This window comes from Lytechinus variegatus, chromosome 5, assembly GCF_018143015.1.
Source record: "Lytechinus variegatus isolate NC3 chromosome 5, Lvar_3.0, whole genome shotgun sequence".
Taxonomy (NCBI): domain Eukaryota; kingdom Metazoa; phylum Echinodermata; class Echinoidea; order Temnopleuroida; family Toxopneustidae; genus Lytechinus; species Lytechinus variegatus.
Genome location: NC_054744.1, coordinates 34031070 through 34048186, shown reverse-complemented (window position 1 = coordinate 34048186; position 17117 = coordinate 34031070). Strand labels below are relative to the sequence as shown.

Genomic DNA, 17117 nt, shown 5'->3' with positions numbered 1-17117 from the left:
CAAACTTTCCAATCATGCAATGAGGTAATCCTTGGTAGGTGGATCATTGGACCTGCAAAGGGAAAGTCCCTTGGTTGAGAGTGCAGTGTATGTCAAAATCATATGGATTTAACTTCTGTACTACAGGTCAGAATGTAGTGTTTGATGAAAATTCATATATTTCTGTAACTCCTAATTATTTTTCTGTAACTAATAGATGTCTTCACAGGAAGTGCACAGTAAGTAGCAGATGTTTATTCATGCTCTACAAGAAGTACGATTCACACTTTTTCTGGGTAAGAGTGATGCACAATGGTCTTTAGTTCAAGACTTCCAACTTCAGATTTAGATTGACAAAGTTTGTTCTTGATGGCCCAATTGGAGATACATGTACCAGTGTCAGGAACAACCTTTTTGAGGCCACTGTACATGTACATGTAGGTAACTAAGGGCTGCACGGGCCTAATCACAACTGGCAGGCCAAAGATATTCATTCGAGCCAACCCATTGCTCAATTTTTAAATTTGATATTGCTGATTGTCAAAAATGTATGAATATGACTGACAATCCAACACTGATTCTAGGGAGGGTACCTACTGAACTTACTTTTTCCAAATTGGAAAGATATTTCACCACTATAGAACTATATGTTTACTGGCGGAAGAATAAGGGTCATTTTAATGAATTGGGCCCCGTCAGGTGTAGTCTTCGTAAATGCTGATTTATTGTTAAAATGAGCCAGTCGAGGTACCCTTTTCTGGTCAGATATGGAATGTCAGACATTTATCCTATCCACTGGTAGTAAACATTCAACCCTCGAATATCCTCCTTATTTTTATGAATTCTTTTTAGGTGCCACTTTAACACACAAGTCTATGGGGAATGAATTAGGCCTGTGAGCCCTATTAAGGCATCCACATAGGGCACATTCACTAGACCAGATTCCATTGTCAGCTAGTCTCCTCTCAGACCCGACCTAACGTGGAAAATGAAAATAACCTCACGAGCCTTGTCAAAAGGCTACATCAATACCCACCTTTTCGGTTCCATTCCTGAAGGCAATCTTGGCCAGCTTTCCTGGACCATCCACAGTCTGGCCATCATCGTCGGGTCCCCAGGAAGCACTGTAGATATCTATAATTTGAGGATTGAGACTCAGAGACTGCGCCTCTACGGCATCGGTCACATCACCATCTAACATACGCACACCTGGTAATAAATGAATGGCAGTATTTTAGAGATGGACGGTTGATCTTGGAAGTAAACTTATTCATTTTAATTGTAAATCAACAAATAAGAATAATTGAAATCTCCGGATACAATATTGGACATCACGGCCATTGAATCCTTGATTTGAATCCATAGTAGGGGAGACTGGGGCTAATAGTTGGAACATGGGGTAAGTTGAAGATTGTAATTTTCTTTAACGCCTGTAATATAAAATTATGCAATACTGCCCTCAATTTATTGCAATAATAAGTCAACACTTGTATTATTAATAGCAATAAATTGAGGGCAGTATTGCATAAATTTATTTTACAGGCGTTAAAGAAAATTACAATGTTTCAACTTATCCCATGTTCCAACTAACCCCGGTCATCCCTACATGTATATACAGATTCAATGCATTAATCAAGGTTTCATACTTAAATGTAGTATGAATATTGAAAAAGTGTCCAAGAATGAATATGCCCCTGTCACATGGTGCAAAGTTTACATCTGTTATGTAACTCAGGTTACAGTACATTATAACGAACCAGAAATCAGCGAGTCCTATGTTTATGTTGATTAATTTACATAAATTTACATAAAAATGCTGTAAATTAATTTATTTGCCCTATGATAGTATTGCATATTCATTTAATTTCCCAATATCTAGGCGCTTGGTTATATTTTAAACCAATGCATGAAATCTGCATAACCCAAGATTTCGGGTCATATGGTCCAGTGGTTTTAGCATTGTAATCACAAGGTTGTGAGTTTGAATCCCCACTCTGCCATTGTCTCCACTTTTATAAAAAGGCCCAAGAGTAATATCTGTCTTCTATAAAGGTCAGCCACTATGACTGATTAACCTACAGTAGACGTAAAATGTTTCCTAGGTAATTGGTTATATATCAGCTTGGCGTTTACAAGAAAAACGCTGTCCTGCCGAATTCTTAATATGAGAGTTTAACATACCATAAAACAGAAAACAGACTTTCAAATCATGGTTTCAAAACCATCTTTGTGAATTCGGGCGATCATTGTAATGACGATTGCAATTCGTCTTTAGAACCATCAGACGTTTCACACAGAAAATTTGTACCGTAATTTGAGTGAAACTTTACTGGAATCCCCTCCGGAGTAGAATTTGAACTCGTGATTGTGATTAGCGAACGTGATTCTACATGTAGTTTGTTTTCACACTTGCTAAAAATTCGTCATTAGCCTTTATTTTTCACTGGAATGATCATCCAAATTACAATTTTTTTACCATGAAAGGGCGGAGAGACAGACGACCTGTCTGAATTATGGATTTCAGAACACTAAAATCTATCTGATGCGAGCAGCTGATTCCGTTTGATTGATCAGTTTTCCTGTTCTGGGTCTCGTTTCATTCCTTGATTCTGATTGGCTGCGGAGTCCTATTTCCAAGATACATGTAGTTGTCATAAGGACAAATCTAATATGAAACATGCAGGACACTAGGTGTTCCAATGACTCCAGTGAGAGTAGCACAATTCATGCTCATAAATAATATCTGTATTCTATTAACATTCAAATCTTATCGGAAATGCAGATTTGTATATATTTTTTCAATTAAAAAATGTCAGATTTAATTTTTTATATCAGAATTAAAAAAAAACTAAACTGAATTGAGTAATCATACTGCATGTAAGCGAACATGAATTGGAAATGAATGTTTTCTGGACTCGGTATAATATATCTATCTTTAACTCTACGGGGGGGGGGGGGGGGTGGACTTTGCACAGTGTCCACAGACCTTGGCATTTTTATTCCTTCATCACAATCTGAGGAAGAAAATAGTTACACATGTATAGGTACAAGCATCATCAAAGAGAATTTATGTTCATGAAGAAACAGGAGGAGATGATGGCCCATAGCAAAGCTGCAATTACTTAATGGACACTGATGGGCAAACATGTCAACTATTAAGGGCAAGTCTACAAAAGGGGAGCAGAAAGCTGATTCAAAGGAAAGAGAAGAGAAAAATCAAACAAGCATTATATCACTTAAAATTGCATCAAATAGTGTACAAGCTGTTATTTTCGCGTACAGAATTTTTCGCGAATCGCGGGGGTCCCGACATTTTCGCGAATCGCGGGGGTCCCGACATTTTCGCGGGTTGTTAAATTCGCGGGTTGTTAAATTCGCGATTGGAAGATGTACAAAACATTTCCACAGCATTTCTAAGAAGCAAAACTAGTGCAAATTACGTGCATATTCATACTCATCAAAGTCTCTATGCTGATGTGTCTTTTGTACATAAATATGTCCCTGTAAAAACAGTTACAAACTGTGGAAAAAAGTGGCTTGAATTACACTTTTTTTCACCTTTAGATCTGAAAATTCATCATGCCACAATTTGATCTGTAATCTACAGGGTTAAGCAATCTTTGGAATTTGTGATTTGTTCGATTCATTTTTCAAAAAGTTGGTAAAAGTGAAAAAAAGTGGAATTTTGTGAACAGAATCTTCACCTCTAAGAGCTCTGGTCATGTGACTTATGAATATTAATGAGTATGCAAATAGCTGCCAAAACGTGTGTATAGAGTCAATCAGATGAAAATAAAATCAAATTATTTCATGAAAAATACATTTTGATATTACAGAGAGTGTATAAATATTGATAAAATAATATTAGAAAATAGTTTAGGCTCTGATTTTGTTTGAGAAATTAAAAAAAGTGAAATTCTAGCTAACTTTTTGAATCACTAACTGTACTTTCTAAGCCTTATTTTTTGTACATATACAGGTGCATAGTTCCATTTTTCACCAACATGATTTCTACAGTAAAGCTTTGCTGTTGGGGACATTGGCACTGACTAAGAAATGTGTCAATATTTTCGCGTGTTGTTAAATTCGCGGCCGATGGGCAATTCGCGAAATCCGCGAAAATAACAGCTCCTACAGTACTGGATACCGGTAGTAAAAGTAAGATTATGAGATTTTTAAGTCTTATTTACAATCTCAGAGAACAATTATTTGGTAGGTATGCACATCTGGTAGGTATACAAAGAAGAGGACTGTTGACGTCACTGACAAATTCTTTTGTATTTTATTATAGGAAATATGGTATGTTATTTTTTCCTCATAAGAATGTGAAAAGGCCTTGAATCCTCCCTGAAAAGAGTGAGATTGTTGCAAAACATTGTGATTCTAAAAGATGCTTCTTTATTTTCAAATCTGCAAAAGTTGAAACATGTATTCTATATTGGATCTATGAAAAATGGTGAGTGACATCAACACTCTTATTTGTAAATCTCTGTGAAGTGCAAAATTCTGTTTTGTGAAAAATAAAAGAAATTTATCTGAAAATGCTTTATTCATCTGATTTGGATATTTGCAGCATTAACCTTGTTAAATATTCTTCTTCTGTTAATTCAAATCCACTTTCTGTTAGAGTAGACTTGACCTTTATCCAAACTGCCCACACATTTACCCACATACTATATTCAGGGTACATGTGATTTTATAAAAAAGGCAAGGAAAATTTACAAATACATGAACATGTACATGTACATGTATGCATGAAAATCAATCATTTTCATCTGAAACAGTTGATTCTAGATTCCACAGACAGATGATGAATAATCATTCTAGCTATCAGACTTCACTCCCAATCCCAGAAAACAGGAGGCAGTTGGCTACCCACTCGGCAAGGGTTAATTATTCATAAAGGTCTATTCAGACTGCCTCTATTTACCCACTGAAGTACAGTATATTTAAAGCTAAATGAAAGTAGTTGCAGAAAAACACTGATTTTGTGAGTACGTGTAAGTCTGTAAAACAAAGGTTAAGTATTACTAAATCAAAATCATCGTGATTCTAGATCTGGTACAGTATTACCCCGGGGGGGGGGGCCAATTCCATTCACAAGTGGATACCATGCACGACCATGGGGTCTCGAAAAGCACCCTACACACGTAATTTCCATATTCTGAAAATGCACCCCTTAACAAGTATTGGCGTGTGAAACCCTACCCTTAACAAGTATTGGAAACAAAACGATACTCTTGGCAAATATTCCCTGAAATGAACCCCTAAACAAGTACAGGAATATTTTATTGTTACGGGTCCTTCGGTCGTCGGCTTTACCTTTTTGGTTTAGTACGACCCCACCTTCTACACCTCACGCAAATCGGACTCTAAACACGAAGTGTTGGGGCAAAAAGGACATCCTTTATAAAACATTTTAATTTTGTTTTATCATCCCCGCAAATTAGACCCTAAACACGTAATTTTCCTAGCGAAATAGATACCCTTTTTTCATTATTTTTGTGTTTTTGACACCCTTATCATGTTACGTACGTAACGTGCCCTATCGTGAAAAAGACATCCTTTTTACGTGTTTTTTTGGTCGCGCATGGTATCCACTCGTCAATGTAAGTGGCCCCCCCCCCCCCCGGGAGTATTACATAAACTGAACTTTGTAAATCATAAATTCTAAGCTGAAAATCGAGAAAACTGAAGATCGCCAACACAGGTAGACACACGTGGGACAGTGTATATTATTCTTACTGGAATAAATACGCAATGGAAGTGCCAGAATCTGCACATGTATATTTTGCTCATTTCTCAGCAATTACACAATATCTTCCACTGAATCCTTTGGCACATATTTTTTATTCATACAAACAGACACTTGGGTGCTCATTATATTGGATTCTGTATTAAAAAAGTAATTTTGAATTTGAGATTGTTACCACAACTGGCATTTATCTTTAACATGTTCAGGCTCAGACATATCTGAGATAAGTTCTCGAACCATAAGTTCTCGTACCATATGTGCATGCGCACTCTGGTCCAATTAGTATTCAAGGTGCACAATTCAAAATCACTAGCTCAGCAGCCCTACAGCACCCATTCCCAACTACTTGTTGGGTTGAGAAGCCACTTTGTAAAAATCCATGCAAAATTTCTTGTTATGACAAGTACATACATGTATTTTATACTGGAATTTTGGCGGGAATATTACAAGTATTTTGCATTCACACAGCAAAAATACCTTCTGATAGGAGTAAATCAGGGCAAAGTTCATGATGACTAACATGTATTTTTTTTTAAGGAATGGGTGTGAAATTATTTGTCTATTGATATACAGAAGGTACAGTAAAAATTAATTTCATTGAATTTTTTTGGGTAAAGCTGCGCACATGTGACGTCACAAATCAAATTTGAAATTCTAACAAGTGGAATGCCTCTGGCCGTCTCACCTGCATCACGCGGTTCAATATAGCAGCAGTGCTCACTTTGAATACTACTCTAACTCGCACAAGATGTTCAGTGATACATGGTTACTCTTATTTCCCTTTTTAATGAACTAGACCAATAAACTTACAGAGATACATGTATGATTGTTATTCAACAAAAAACCCCAACATGGCCATGGTCAAGTTCTTGACCTTACATGACCTTTGACCTTGATCATGTGACCTGAAACTCGAACAGGATGTTCAGTGATACTTGATTACTCTTATGTACAAGTTTCATGAATCAGATCCATAAACTTTCAAAGTTATGATGGTAATTCAACAGATACACCCAATTCGGCCAAAGTTCATTGACCTTTGACCTTGGTCATGTGACCTGAAACGCGCACAGGATGTTCAGTGATACTTTATTACTCTAATGTCCAAGTTTAATGAACTAGACCAATAAACTTTCAAAGTTATGATGGTAATTCAACAGATACCCCCGATTCGGCCAAAGTTCATTGACCTTTGACCTTGGTCATGTGACCTGAAACGCGCACAGGATGTTCAGTGATACTTGATTACTCTAATGTCCAAGTTTAATGAACTAGACCAATAAACTTTCAAAGTTATGATGGTAATTCAACAGATACCCCCAATTCGGCCAAAGTTCATTGACCCTAAATGACCTTTGACCTTAATCATGAGACCTGAAACTTGCACAAAATTTTCAGTGATGCTTGATTACTATTATGTCCAAGTTTCATGAATCAGATCCATAAACTTTTAAAGTTATGATGGGAATTCAACAGATATCCCCAATTCGGCCAAAGTTCATTGACCCTAAATGACCTTTGACCGTGGTCATGTGACGTGAAACTCATGCAGGATGTTCAGTGATACTTGATTAACCTTATGTCCAAGTTTCATGAACTACATGTAGGTCCATATATTTTCTAAGTTATGATGACATTTCAAAAACTTAACCTCAGGTTAAGATTTCGATGTTGATTCCTCCAACATGGTCTAAGTTCATTGACCCTAAATGACCGTTGACCTTGGTCATGTGACATGAAACTCTAATAGGATGTTCAGTAATACTTGATTAACCTTATGGCCAAGTTTTATTAACTAGGTCCATATACTTTCTAAGTTATGACGTCATTTCAAAAACTTAACCTCAGGTTAAGATTTGATGTTGACGCCGCCGCCGTCGCCACCGCTGTCGGAAAAGCGGCGCCTATAGTCTCACTTTGCTTCGCAGGTGAGACAATAAATTTTCAATTCTTTGATAGATTCTGCTCAAACCTTCATTAATTTTTAATAAAATGTTTTCTGCTATTATCTTTTTTGTCAGGGTGAACTTCCCCTTTAAATGAGGTCTGAATACATCTTCTCTCTCCTCATCATTCTCCATGTATTCTTCATTCTATCATGATTATCTGAAAAGAACTCTCTGACGTCTGACAGATGTTTTAGGGTGGAGAGGAAATATTCCTTCAAGCTATTCCATCACATATTCATTCTCCTTTGGAATAACCAATGTTCCTATGAGACAAATATATCTACATTGTAGGCCTCGTCAAAAAACAACACTCTGATTTTATTGTACATGTATGTAAAAATCTTGTTTCAAATCTATAATGCACACAGGCACACAGATCGACTGCCGGGGGGAGGGGGGGGGGTTCACACACCAGCTACATGTACTTCATTTCTACAACTGACAGATTTTACCCCTTATTCTGTTACATTGTATTTTTGCTGATGTGGATCCTTTACCATGTGCACTTAACTCTTAGACCACTCTGATACTAATTTGTGGCTTGATTGTTTCAATGCACGATGTATTCTTTTTGTTTTGGTAACATAATAACCACAACAATCAATAATGATATTGATAAAAATAATAACAATGATAATAGCTTTAAAAAAATAATGATAATAATAATGATATCTGAATATTGCCAATTTAAAGTAGTCAAATTATAGGATGAAGTTGGGATGCGCCATATCTCAGTATATGATCTTCCGATCATCCCCGAAAATGTCACTCAATACAATTTAATCAATTGATAATTGCAACCTTGGGAAAGAGAGAAACACTATTGTAGGTATATATATATATGATGTATCTCACTACATGTACATGTAATTCGTGCTAATTTTGTAATTCAATGAGCATTGAATTTATGATTAATCACTATGCAATGAACTTTGCTACAGGCAATTTATATACTCCATATGGTTTTGTAATATTTTCAATTGTTCAAACACAAAAAATCTTATATTTTTTAGATGTGTATCAAGAATGTGAGTGGACTTTTTTATAGCACTATATAAAAAAAAAAGATCCACCAACATTCTTGATACACATATATCAGATTTTTCTATGCACAAAGTGTGTTGTTATGGTAATGAAATCATGATGAAAAAAAGGAAATACATATAAATCACTGCCTCTACATTTTATAAACTGACAATACTGGGCTACATGTACATGTAAAGTGAACATTCAATTCACTATTCATTTTATAGCTTTCTGCCATTAAACCGACTTCCATATTCACATCTACCCCTCAGGGAGTCAGTGTAGTCACTGTAGATTTCAAGAGACATAATTATTCAAATATATCATGCAACATATCAATCACATCCTTTTCTCTGTTTATAACCCTCTTTCAGACCAAATTTGTTTCTAATGTACATGTACAGGTATTTACATGTATGTGTCTGAGAGTATTTCATCAGATATACCTCAGTCACAATTCCACTGTACATGTACATCGGCCATACGGTGAGTCGAAACAGCCATTTCATTCACTTTCATTCTAACCACTCATATGGAGCTGGTACAAAAAATGTTAAAACGGCTGTTTTTGTCTCACCGTACGGCCGCCGTCGGGGAAGTGTGACTGAGATATTAGGCACACATACTATACATGTACATTGTATCTCTTTCCTCGATATTGACTTACCTCCAATACCAGCGTTATAGGCCGCGCCCACACTGCATATGCTATTGTTTGCTTGGGCTGCTACTTCTCCTGCACATCTGGTTCCATGTCTGTTGATAAAACAGTGTCACGTTACGGTTATCAATATCATTATTCATCACATTTCACACTAGCATATATTGACCAACAAGGCCCCGTTGCATACAAGTTTGGTTACTACATGTACTATTATGGTAGCTTTGCCATCCAATGGTGACTACCATGGTAACGCTGATCAATAGCCAATCAAAATCACGGATTCCATGCAAGATACCATTGCATGGGAAACGTACCATAATGGTAAACTTTTATGCAACAGGGCCCAACTCCACAAAAAACATCAAAACAAATACTTTGACACAAGTCATATACATGCATGACTTTTTTTTCAAATGCTAAATAAATATCTATTGGGATTGACTAAATATTGTTTTAATTACAGTGAAATGTATTTAAACAATAATATAGAAATGAAAATGAATGCAACATGAAGAAAGGTACAAACATTGAGACAAAATTGTAAAAAAAATATTTATGAAGCTCAAAATGCTAATTAATTTTGTTCCTTAACTTCACATCTCTCACTTGTAACAAACTCACTTCAAAATATCACCAAAAATTCTATGTTCTTATAACATCATAAACACTTCACAGCCTATTGGACAACACTGATATTATATATATTCATGAACGATGCACATGAACTACATGTACATTGATGAAGAGTTCTAGTCCATAGCTGAATTCAAGCTATGGTCACAAATAGCTGTGCATATCTTTGCACACAACGAAGACAGGGATGTAGGCCAGACTCAAAGACATATTTTGCCGGCCTTGGCCTAAGGATGAGCCACATGTTCAAACTCTATGGGAAAACGGTTCCCTTCATTGGTCTTGTGACTTGGAAGTACCGGCTTCCACCTCTTTTTTCTTGATCGCAGCATGCGATTAAACTCTGAGCATGTTCTGCGATCAGTGTCTAAAATGTTGCTGTGATCACATCTGTCAGCATCTTCCCTTTTAATAGTCTGCTGTGCAAACCCTTCACTTGAGTTTAGAGTCTGAATGAGCAGCCTACTAATGCCTTGTTCACTGTAGACCCTCTCGTTCAGGAACAGGAAGTTGTATATGTGCTAGTCTTTGCGTGGAGACACAGATGTTGATCAAAGTTTCAATCAGGGTCTGTGCCTGCAGACTAATCTTCCCTCGGGTCTCTGACACCATACCACATTACGAACATTTAACAAGCTGAAAAACATGAGGCGAACATACAGCGCCAAACTAGCTCAGGCACATTCAATATTCAACCAAATAATATTAATATTAGCTGGATTTATATGGTATTTTTTGCCAGAGGATACAACTATCATTACCCCAGCTTTATCTTAAGCTACTTTATCAGCAATGCTGAGTGCGTTCAAGGAATAATTCCTTCCTACATATTCACCTACTGGGTTAATAAGCATATTAAACACAATGTGGAAAAATCTCTTGCTGAAGGAAAATACACTGTATGCCATAGATTTGGTTCAAATCTACGACCCTTTGCTTGAAAGATGAGAGTCGGAACCACTAGACCACGATGTGCCCACCAACAGACTAACTATGTAGTACATGATACTGCCCACAGAAGCAAACTGGTCCAGAAAATACTAAAACATGCAGCCTTTTGTGACCCCCCCTCCCTCATTTTCCCCTCCCCATTTCTCGCTCCCTCAATCAAACCCTTTTGAGAAAAGCTGGGTGGGTTTTCTCGAAAGAGTGTGGCAACCCTGCTCCTCGAACGCAGACGATCGTCACAGGCCATAAAAAACACACTACATATCTGTGGAATATACTGGAATAGAGACTTGTATATGATTCCTAGAAACAAATTGTCTCACGTTCTCTCTTTATGAGCAAGTCAAGACTAATAGTCTGGTTACTGTGCATCTCAAATAGCTATTAAAACGACTGATTATAAATCAAAGTCAACCTATGTTGATTGCTTTTCACCCATAATGTATCTTCTACAGTTTGTAGTACAGTATCAACCAGACGTCCTGATCTAATGGTCACCATATGTTCTCATATTGAAAATTTCAACAACAACAAAGAAAATGATCAGCAATATGATATTGAAAAAAGATGAACTTTTAACAATGAGCAGGCAATTTTATACATTTCTTACATACATAAACTGGGTCAGATGCATAAAAAGTATTTCAAGCACAGATAATTGATGGCAAAGCAAAAGAGCAAGCCTCAGCAATTTCTTTATTTTGTAACCTTTATTGCTTGGGTTGAATCTTTTTCTTGCCTTCAGAAAGTAATTCATCTAGTGGTTTCAACAATTTATCAACATCATGGTGGTGCAAATTGGTGTGAATAAAAGCATTACCAAGCTGTTTCATCTACATTTGTGACAATTGCACAAAAACAAGAAAATGGTAAAAAATCCACATCCCCTTCTGTAAAACCACTGATATAAAGCAGTCACTTATGGGTTTTTTTTTCTCTCTCTCTCTCATTCCTTGTAAAATTGTTCATGTACAGTTGATATTTTTCATTGAAAAAATAAACAAAATAGGCAATTTGCCACTAAATTTTAAGTAGATTCAAACCCTTTTCATCATCACCCCACCCCCACAATACCACACATTAATCAATTTAATTTAATACAGCTTAACTGTGAATATACATGTACATGACTGTGGATTTGTTTTCATAAATATTCCCTGCAGCTCAGGATATCTGGCTATTGTGATATTAAATGCTGCTAATATGCAAACAAACATAATAATTGCTATATTATGCAATTCAAAAAGGGATTTCAAAGCCTTGCCACATGCAAAAATCATGAGGTGGTTCCTCACATTTAGAAGTTCAGCAAAAGCTTTCCTTATAACCCCCCCCCCCCTCCATGAACTATGAACACCCCCCCCCCCCCCCCCCCGAATCATAAGAAACAAAATTTGAGCAGATTTCAATCAAGTATAATCTCAGTCCCTATTAGCTGGAGAAAAGATTAATCATGACATATGGGTCTGGTTGTTGTGGTTACTCAAACTAATCTTTCATCAAATTGTTGATCCTTGAATCCATCAGATTGTAATAAAATCTTTACAGAAACAAAAACCCACTGAATGACAGGAAAATAAATCATTGCCAAGTTTGGGTGTCATTTTTTAATTCAGATGCATACAATACAAAATTTGAGTACATTTAGGGCAGACACAATTGTGGTTGGAGATTTTTTTTTTGGGGGGGGGGGGTTTCTGAAAGATAATTTTACTCTTGGGCAATAAAGTTCTTTCATGGTACAATATTGAAGAGGTAATTTTCAAAGTCATTTCCTTTCTGTGTGTGTTTGTGTGAAACGGATGAAGAAAAGAAAATCCATCTGTAAATTACATACATTTTTAAATATTAGAACATTGAAAGGAGGTTCAAAGTAGACTTAACTGTATTATTAAAACTGCCAGGTGAGATTCAGAAATAACTTAATTTGTTTCCAAAACAATAAAAACACAAAATTGTGATATATAAGATACTTTTATCCACCAGTAAACATTCTTATTAAATAATTTGGCACATATTTTTCATTTGATCTAGGTACAAACTCATTTTTGAATTGCTACTGTGCCATTGCACATATATACACAAATGTACATGTATGATGACTTTGATCAATTGCATTGTAAATCTTGTAATAATCATAAATCATAATCAATATCATATTTGACAAACCAGACAAGTGGCCGACAAAAGCAGGATGAAAGACTAGCTTTTTCATGGCTTTTTACCTGATTAAACAATATTGACATTGGTGAAAATAAATCAATATTACCGGGAAAAAATCAAAACACAATCCTTTGACAAAAATGAAGGTTTTTTCATATGTTGCTGGTACAGTGTATACCCTTGTTCAAATAAAAGCTCAATCAGAAATATATGTCATCTATCTTGGCTGAGCGAAGTTTGAATGGTGTTGTACGTACATGTAGTAAAATGGTACAGGGTGGCACTGAAGGTTGAGTATATCTAGCCAGAATTCATGACTATAATTGTCATACCTGCATGAAAAATAATTGACCTAGATGGTTACAATAGGTTTTTGTACACAAGATCATTTGATTTGAAAACAAAATGTTATAAAATGATTATGTGTAATTCATATGTGCCACCTTTATCATAACTTGAACTAATATATACCAAGCAGAACAAATGTTTTGTTCAAGTCTTGTACACTATAGACATCAAAGTGTTCATCATTTTCTTTTATATTTTTTTTATTTATTAAATTTTATCTATTGATTTTTTTTATTTACATGAATCTATCTATTCATTCATTTATTTTTTGTTCTACTAAATTTCAATTTTTTTTTTTTTTTAGGGGGGGAGGTCCCCTACACTTATTGCATTTACCTGTACTTTCTCTAATTTTCAGCCCATCATCACACAAATTGATGCCTGATTTTTATTCATGAATATCATTAATTCATCAATTCTCTCATTTTTGCAAAGCATTTTTACATTGTATCACCAACACAGAGATCCGATGTGCAATGGCCTTGCTTATACACCAATTGCTGGTACATGTACTATACATGAAATAGTATTTTAATATTGAGGTTTGACATAACAGTATAGACCTACTGGCCTATATTCTCAAAAGAGGTTTCAAATGTACCATGGTACAAAACCATGGATTCTGCAGATTTATTTAACGCACTTCATTTTATTAAAGCGCACTGTGCCAAAAGTGCGCATTTAATTGGATTTAACTTTATGTGCACAACAAAACAAGTGTAATTACATGTATGTTAAAAAATCTGCATAGTCCCTGCATATTTTTGTAAATTTAGTTTTGTACCATGGTACAATTGAAACCTCTTTTGAGAATACAGGCCAGTCTTTTTTGGTTTTTGTCTTGTTTAGGTGGTTTTTTTTCCTTTTACACATTTTGATACCCAAATGACCAATATCACCTATAGATTGTGAGAACTACAAAACCTCAAAGTGAATAATACACAGTAAAAATATGTGGTGTTGATTGGCATACGTACATACATGTAGAGGAGAACACTTGCCATTTTACTCTGGTGTTAGTTCATGTTGACACCTACATGTACCTTTGTTGTGACTTTTACACTCTTTGGTGTTACGCTAAATCTCTAGGGTGTAATTTTAGCATGTCAGGGGGTGGTCCTCTTTAATAGACAACTGGTGTCAGTTATAATACATCCCAGTTTTTACAATGATTATTACATGTACTTCCTACTGCCTACATGTACATGTATGTACAGTGTACATCACACCACAAAAGTATAATACTAATTCATGTAGCAGAAAATTATTTGACACCACTTTACTCAAAATCACTCTTTTTTTAGTTAAGGCCTCCTGCTTTTAATACAGCAAAGCCATGATATTACAATTCTCATGTTACGCAAGCGCTGTATACATGTGCGTAAGTTCACACATGGGAGTGCTGATTGGCAAACAAAGATCATAATTGCTCATTTACACAATTGTCCTTCAAGAAAGATTCATCCTTTCTACTTTTTATGTTTGATGGATGCTTGAATACAATTCATCATCTGATTTTTTTTGTTGAGAATCTGACTTCAGAGAAATGCTACTACCCTCGAGGTTGATTGGTGAGCTTTATTTCAATTAACTCATCGCACCTGGGCATTGGCTGTCAAGATGCTTCAAGCAAGGAGCTTCTGTGTTTGCTTTCAGCATGGCTGTAAGGTGTAGGAAATACACAAAGCCGACAGGTAATTTGCTCTCATCATCACAGCCCAAATCACCCATTAAAATCACAAGATGAATGCTTGGGGGCAACCAGCGATCCCCTTTATAGTAGCCCCAAGATCTGCCACAAACAATTGGTGGTTTCAGACCGCCTCGAAGTTCGCCAGTTCCAGGTATTTTCTGATCGGGAAATTAAGCCCGATCTGAAAATACCAGGTAATTTTGAAAAAGTGAAAGCAAATTACACGTAATTTCCCCAAAAGAAAACACCCACTAAAATAGTAGGTACCTGTCAAAATTATGAGAACTCTCGCAGGGATTCCAAGGTCGCGGGTGTTTTGGCAATAGGCGGTTTCAAACCGCCTCGATCACAAGAATCCCCGTTAAATTACGAGAACTTTTTAAGGCTAAAAAATACCCGTTAATTATTCCTGCATTCACACCGCCCCGAAACACATCCTTCGGGATAAGTTCCCGAAGTTACGAGCATGCGCAGTGTGGTCTGATAAGCAGGCAAGGCGGGAGATTCAAAATCACTTGCCCAGCAGCCACCCACGCCGCCGCGCCCAACGACACGCTGGGATAAAAGTTCCCGTAATTTGCTTTCACATCGCCAAAATACCTGCGACCTTGGAAAAATCCCCACGAAAGTTCTCGTAATTTCGCCAAGTACCTACTATTTAGCGGGTATTTTCTTTCGGGGAAATTACGCGTAGTTTGCTTTCACATTACCAAAATACCTGGTATTTTCTGATCGGGGTAAATTTCCCGATCAGAGAATACCTGGAACTGGCGAACTTCGAGGCGGTCTGAAACCACCTAATGTGAAAGCAAATTACTGGAACTTTTTTGCACAGTGTGAAGTAGGGCGCGGTGGGTGGCTACTGAGCTAGCGATTTTGATTTTCGCGCCTTGCTTGCTAAATCAGACCGTGTACTAGTACTGCGCATGCTCATAATTTCAGGAACTTATCCTGAGGGGTATGTTTCAGGGCGGTGTGAATGTGGGAATTTTTGCCTGAAAGAAGTTCTCGTAATTTTTGCCTGAAAAAAGTTCTCGTAATTTAATGGGGATTCTTGTGATCAAGGCAGTTTGAAACCACCTACATGTACATGTAATATTCACAAAAGTTCACAGAAAACTAATTTTCTACATAAAGAACAATAAGAAATGCTTTCAAAGCATCACTGCTTGTTTAAGAAAAAAGTAGCCCTTGAAAAGAAAGAAAGAGCCCCCAACCCCCCCCCCCCCAAAAAAAAGCAATCACCCCTTGTGGAGTGAAATTCCCTGTTAAATTCCTACCCAGCTGTACAAACCTTAAAACTCACAAGAATCACAACACAAACGTAGCAGTTCACCCAAATTGAACAACTGCAGGATCCCCCCCCCCCCCCATCCTTCCCCTTTTTACTTTGCATCAAGCACGTACATACTACATGCAGCACTGGCCTGAATTGTGACAATTTGAAGAGATCAAACTTCAAAGAAGTTCACATAGATTCTTAATACTTTAATGCAATGCTATTATTTTAACTGCCCTCATCAATCAATCTAATTCTACTCAGAATACAACTATGCTGTAATCTCTGCTTCCACGAGCAAGGAAAAAATGATAATAAAAAAATGCAAAAATGATAAACAGAATGTGGTTTAGTTTGAGGTCTCCTTTTATGATGAATATGTTTGAATTTATAGTTCTAAAAACCTAAAAACATTTACGAATTGCTAGTGTCCTGTATGCAGTGTAATTGATGGGGATTTTTTTTTACCAAATGGCAGTATTGCAGGCCACAACAATACACATTATAAATCATCACTTTGCACAGGTAAAATGCAGCTGTATATTTTCAATGATCTGTTGAATACAAATTTACAAATATACATAGGTATTCATTTTCACAATTAACGAAACATTGGTGTTGTAGAGTTCAGTTCATTGTACTTTTCAGTGATTTTTATTTCAAAGAAAATTTTGGAAGCT

General features: G+C 36.4%; 1 protein-coding gene across 2 annotated transcripts in view; it reads right to left on the bottom strand.

Annotated features, from left to right (window-relative positions):
- The window catches only part of LOC121415979 (furin-like), a 51825-nt gene that overhangs the window by 15821 nt on the left and 18887 nt on the right, over window positions 1-17117 (bottom strand). For both annotated transcript variants that reach the window (XM_041609391.1, XM_041609393.1), the window contains exons 6-7: window positions 9377-9465; window positions 1016-1188 (exon numbers count right to left, since the gene is read on the bottom strand). In XM_041609391.1, the coding sequence (XP_041465325.1) occupies window positions 1016-1188; window positions 9377-9465 (262 nt within the window). The remainder of the gene's footprint in view (window positions 1-1015; window positions 1189-9376; window positions 9466-17117) is intronic.